The sequence below is a fragment of the Papaver somniferum genome, chromosome 2 (assembly GCF_003573695.1).
Source record: "Papaver somniferum cultivar HN1 chromosome 2, ASM357369v1, whole genome shotgun sequence".
Classification (NCBI taxonomy): Eukaryota; Viridiplantae; Streptophyta; class Magnoliopsida; order Ranunculales; family Papaveraceae; genus Papaver; species Papaver somniferum.
The window spans coordinates 9,115,288-9,121,140 of NC_039359.1; the positions used below are offsets into that span (position 1 = coordinate 9,115,288).

General features: G+C 36.7%; 1 protein-coding gene across 1 annotated transcript; it reads left to right on the forward strand.

The window, feature by feature from the left end:
- The first annotated feature begins 807 nt into the window (after nt 1-807).
- Nucleotides 808-5,580, forward strand: LOC113346845 (MLO-like protein 9). Its single transcript, XM_026590379.1, has 15 exons — nt 808-1,115; nt 1,600-1,657; nt 1,840-2,066; nt 2,517-2,633; nt 2,769-2,829; nt 2,984-3,072; nt 3,191-3,265; nt 3,364-3,452; nt 3,571-3,620; nt 3,738-3,778; nt 3,898-4,071; nt 4,323-4,358; nt 4,541-4,608; nt 4,707-4,767; nt 4,993-5,580. The coding sequence occupies exons 1-15, from the start codon at nt 909-911 to the stop codon at nt 5,371-5,373; spliced, it is 1,734 nt and encodes a 577-aa protein (XP_026446164.1). The 5' UTR covers nt 808-908; the 3' UTR covers nt 5,374-5,580.
- Nucleotides 5,581-5,853: the final 273 nt, after the last annotated feature.

Here is a 5,853-nt window from a genome sequence, read left to right on the forward strand (position 1 = left end):
TCTACACATCAAACTTATGTTAAGCAGCAATCCTTTACGGATGTGCAAGTTTATCAGTAGAAAATGTAATAAACCAGCCGATAAAATGATTAGGCATGCTAGAGTTCTTAAATTGTCAAGTACGTGGATGACAAATCCTCAAATTTTATAGCAAATGCACCGGAGAAGGATAGGTCATCTGTAACCCATTTTTCCTTAGTATCAGAAGAAAAAAACGATAAGAGAAAAATATGAAAAATCCAGCTAAAACCTAGCTAAAAGCAAAGAACAAAATAAAAACAAGTATATTGAGTGAATAACTCGCTAAGTTTCGACACCAATGGGACCAGATTTAAGCAAAATGGGTTGTCGGCGGTTCTCCGTTTTTTTTTTTCTCTTCGGGACCAAGAAAGTAGAGAATATATCCAAGTAAAAAACAAAAAAAACTACCATGAGGTCTCGGACGGTCGGACCTCGGTGTGACGAAATTCATTTACCACCACCATGTCGTAACGAAAAACCTTCCCACCCGGCCATCCCAAAACAAAAGACCTACCAGCGTAAGATGCTACGCCTACCAGAATACACTTTGATCCCCGTTTGACCACAGTCGTCAAAGTAAAAAAAATAAAAAACCTAAATAGTCCGCCATGATTGACGCTTTCCTACGTGCATTTGTTTGACCCATGTGTTTAAATATCGGATGGCCAGGAAATATCATGACTCAAGAAAGGGATGGTGAGAGATTGACTAATGACGTCAACGGATAACAGTAGTGATTTTATTGTCCTAATCTACAGACTTTCTAGACAATTGAGTGTTGTTGTTTTGTACAAAATGGAAGTTTTTTCAATAGAATATAATTAAATGTTTTCATCTTTATTGTTGTCTCTGAAAAGAAAAGGGTTTATAAGCAAGAGAAACTGGCCATGGAGTTAGATGTCAGTGTTACTGAGGGTTTAGTTCTGAAGATTTTGATTTTGTCTGTTTGTTGTAATCCTCATATCATGGCTGTAGCTGCTAATTCTCAGTCAAGAGAGCTTGATCAAACCCCAACATGGGCTGTTGCTACTGTTGTTGCTATTATTCTTATAATCTCAATTTCGTTAGAAAAAGTTTTACATCGACTTGGAAAAGTAAGTAAAGATGACAGTTTCTTCTTGTTTGTACATTAATTAGTTTCAGTTTTGTTTTTGGGGTGGAGTGGGGCGTAGTTGAAAATTCTCATTTTTATGGTTTTTGATTTGAAGAATTTTTTTCTAAGTTGTTTTTTTGCTTGTTCAATTGTTGATTTGATGATGGGTTTTTGAAGAATAAGAATCATGGGTTTATACAAATTTGATGAACAGTTCCTTTTCCTTTTTCATTTTTGTTAAAAGCAAGGATTTTCTTCATTTCTGCTTCTAAATTATGATAAATATATTCAGTTTGTTGGCCTTAAGACTGCAAACTTTAAAATTTAAGAGGCGTATTCCTCAGGGTTCTGATTTTGTATCTATTGATTTCTCTCTTACCAACTGGGGTTCAGCTCTTGAATAGACTAGTTTGAGTTTGGGGGCTGGTGTTTTTTCCCTTTCAGTTCTCACTGTGATGAATAAACTATACATCTTTTGGTTTCAGTGGTTTACGGAAAGGCATAAGAAGGCCCTCTTTGAGGCTCTTGAGAAGGTTAAATGCGGTGAGAATATAAATTTTGATTCTCAGTTGTAGCAATATATTCAGGGAAAACCATTGTTATGCCTTTCGTGTGTTCACTGGATGACAAATTTGGTTCTCAGTTGCAGCACTTTTTAATGATTTATTTTCTTCACTTGATGATTATTTTGTAACTGTTGTCATTTGTGAATTTTTCTCTTGCAGAGTTGATGGTTCTAGGTTTCATTTCCTTACTCCTCACATTTGGGCAGGGCTATATTGCTAGAATCTGTATTCCCTTGAAGGCTGCAGAGACAATGTTGCCATGCCCTGCTAGGCACGTTGAAGAGAAAGACGACGATAAAAAAGAGGAGCATCGGAGACTCCTATGGGTTGCTCGCAGGATTTTAGCTGCTGGGGCTGGGGGTGGAGAAGTTTTCAAATGCAATCCTGTAAGTGTGGTCTGATTGATGTTATACACCATTGGTGCTCACCTCATTTTTTTCTTTTATAGTACAGACGAGGGGGTATTATTTTACTCAACATGTATCACCTAAAGGATTGTATCTGTATCCCTACAATCATTTACAATTGCGTTTAAGAACCATGAAATCACTTTCTCATAATATTTGGCAATGCTATTCTAGTCCTGAATTTGTAAACACAACCCCTATTCTGACGATCATGCCATCTCAGAATTTCTTGTTGCTACTTCTCAGGCATCTAGTGTGCTTCATGGATTGGTTATTTTTTCTACCTAACATCCTCAGTAAACTTCTTTTGGAGCACCTCTCCGAAGAGGTTCTATAGTTTAGACTGTTCTCGAGTAGTTTATAGTTTACACAACTTATATTTGATCGTGATTACTTCCTAATAATGACGATTTTATTTCACCTAAGCAGGGGTTCGAGCCACTAATTTCTGAACATGGAATACATCAACTTCACATTTTCATATTCTTTTTAGCAGTCTTTCATGTAGCATATAGTGCTACGACGATGGGGCTCGGAAGGTTAAAGGTAGGTCAAATATGATGCACCCTCATCATTTGTTTGCATCTTGCTGTCTCTATAATTACCATCCCAGTACTACAAATTTGAAGATCTCTTAGTGGACTGTATTTTGTTGTTCGCTTATGTAATTGTTTTCTGCAGATTCGTGGATGGAAGGAATGGGAGAAAGAAACTTCATCGCACGACTATGAATTCTCAAATGGTATTTCTTGGATGCTTACCAACTTCGCTCTTATTTTCTGCTGTTTTTCAATTCAAACTATCTTGACGTGGAACACCAATCTTTTTCTTGTTGTCATCATGTGGTCGCCATTGAGTTTCGTATAACACTAAGCTTGTTAGTACTGTACCTGCAGACCCTTCAAGATTCAGGCTTACACACGAGACATCTTTCGTGAGAATTCATTCCAGATGGTGGAATAGGATTCCTGTCATCTTTTACTTTGTAAGGAGATTTCTGACCCCGCCCATAGACCATTAAGAATTCACATTTCCTTCTCCAAATGCTAATCAATTTGCATTGTTGTCTCATAAATGCCTTACCAAACTATTAACCTTTGCAGGCTTGCTTCTTTAGACAATTTTTCAGATCAGTTCGCAAGGCTGACTACTTGACCTTGCGTCATGGATTTATCAGTGTGAGTAAATCTGCTTTACTTTTACTTTTTGTTATTTTTATATTTATATTTTTGCTGCGTCTATGTTGTAATCTAATTATCTTTTTTGATGTTTGTAGGTTCATTTAGCTTCTGGAAGTACATTTGACTTTCAAAAATATATTAAAAGGTCATTGGAAGATGATTTCAAGGTGGTTGTGGGAATTAGGTGTGCATCTTTAACTCAATGAAATAAATTTCTTATAAAACTGGCTGTAGCCAACTGGTTCTTTGCCACCCCATATTACTACACCCTTTTAGCCTAATTTCTTCATGATGTTTTGCAGTCCTGTTTTATGGGGTACGCTTGTTATCTTTTTGCTTCTCAATGTTAGCGGTGAGTTTTCATTTTATTACGATGTTAAGTACCTTTCAGTTAGAAATAAGGAAAAAAAAATACCTAGCCACAAATCTAATTCAAGGCGTCTTTGTACAATATTGTTTCTCTCTTCAGGATGGCAGGCACTGTTTTGGGCATCTATCATTCCTTTACTGGTAAGTAATACCTCATGGTAGAAAAAAGTCAAATTTTACCAGTCCATTTTTTTTGTTTTTTGGTCTGTACTGATCTCTTTCGAGTCAAAAAACAATGTGACAGTGATTTCTATTTGCAGATTATCTTAGCAGTTGGAACAAAGCTTCAAGCTATAATTACAAAAATGGCTCTTGAAATCACTGAAAGGCATGCAGTGGTTCAAGGAATTCCTCTTGTCCAAGTCAGTGATAAACATTTCTGGTTTTCCAGGCCTCAGTTGGTCCTCTATCTCATCCATTTCACTCTGTTTCAGGTAGTTAATTTATCTGAAAAGTCTTCATCTTTTATAAATTTTTACTAGCAATTTCAGTGAAAGCATAGGACTTGAGTCTTCCAATAAACTTTGTTGAATATGTGATGGTTATTTTTTACACATGGGTTCCACAAGAAAGACGTGTTAGACCTATACTCCGTAAAACTCTTGAACCTAAGGCATACAGTTTGTTATCATTTTTCCTATGAGTCCATGTATCCTGACTTTGCTTATTGCCTTGTATTTTGCAGAATGCGTTCCAGTTAACATACTTCTTTTGGATATGGGTAGTGCACTCTTCTTTATTATTCCATTTCACTGATGTTTAGCTTCTAGATGACTCTTTGTTTTTTTTCCTGTATTAATTGTAGGGGAATATGATTATTTAAATAGAACTTCCTTTTCTAGTTGAACTTTTGGATGACTCGCATTTAAGCCTAGCTTAATTCAATATGTTCTCTTTGTGCAGTTTGAATTTGGGTTGAAATCTTGCTTCCATCAAAATTTCACACTTATAATTATAAGAATTGCTCTTGGGTGAGACTCTCCCCACGACTATCTTCTTTCCAATTCAAACTTCCTACCAAAGTTGGTGTGAACATCTTGGATTAAATATTTTTGTTTTGGTGGTGCAGGGTGGCAGTACAACTTCTGTGCAGCTACGTTACACTTCCACTCTATGCCTTGGTAACTCAGGTAATATCAGTTGCTATACTTAATCTTAAGTTCTACTTGACTTAGTATGAAATTAGCGTTGGCACTTCAGCCTGTAGGCTCAAGGTTGGCCACTACGTTTCTGGGACCTAGACCTGCTTGATTTGACCACCCGGCCTGTCCCAGTCAGCCTGTGCTGCAGATCTTCCAGGAGGGCGTTGGCCCTGCTGAGCTAAAAGATTAATGAATTACTGTTGGAATTTGCAGATGGGTTCGACAATGAAGAAATCAATCTTTGATGAACAAACGTCAAAGGCGATTATGAAATGGCGAGCAGCTGCAAAAAAGAAGAATGTAGGAAAGTCTACTAGGAGCACTGGTCCATCAGTGACAAGTACCCCTTCACACCCACTTCACCGGTTTAAGACAACTGGTCATTCAACACGCTCATTTATGTCTTCCTTATCTAATAAGGCATACTCTGATACTGAGCTGTCAGACATGGAAACTGACCATTCACCAGAATCAGCAACAGCAACTCTTATCGCTAATATGGAACGAGGCGATGTGGAGTTAGAGTCTGAAATAATAGAAGAACATACTCGTAATGAGGACGATTTCTCATTCGTTAAACCCGCATTAAGATGATAACTGTAAATTTTAGTACTTTCTCTTCATTGCGGTACATGTAATGAGAGTTTTAAACTGTCTGATTTTCTGGGTGCTCCATTGATTTTTACTGTACCCAAGTATTTGATTCTAGGAAAATTTCCAACTTGTATAAATGTGATTAATTATTAATCATGTGTTCTGTTCCTAGAACACCAGCATTTTTTGTGTGCATAGTTTTCATAATTTTGTCCTTCTGAGTTGTGACTTTTAGTTATCCAAAATGGAACATGTTTGTTTTCCGCACTAGCACCCCAAAATTGAGTAAAAGATACTCCCTCTGTTTTATGAAAAAGTGATAAAAAATAATAGCATCAAAAGTATCAATTTTTCCCAAACGAAGGGAAAAGTGATAAAAAAATAAAAGTATCAAAAATATCACTTTTTCCGAAACGAAGGTAGTATGAAACTAGCACAAGTAATTTTGTTTGCAGGCCGAAAGGTTTACATCCTCAAAGG

Excerpts from the sequence above, each read along its gene's own strand:
- LOC113346845 (XM_026590379.1), top strand. The coding sequence starts at position 909 with ATGGAGTTAGATGTCAGTGTTACTGAGGGTTTAGTTCTGAAGATTTTG. Across the intron at positions 3,453-3,570 it reads AAGGTGGTTGTGGGAATTAG|TCCTGTTTTATGGGGTACGC; the intron begins GTGTGCATCTTT and ends GATGTTTTGCAG. Across the intron at positions 4,609-4,706 it reads ATTATAAGAATTGCTCTTGG|GGTGGCAGTACAACTTCTGT; the intron begins GTGAGACTCTCC and ends TTGGTGGTGCAG.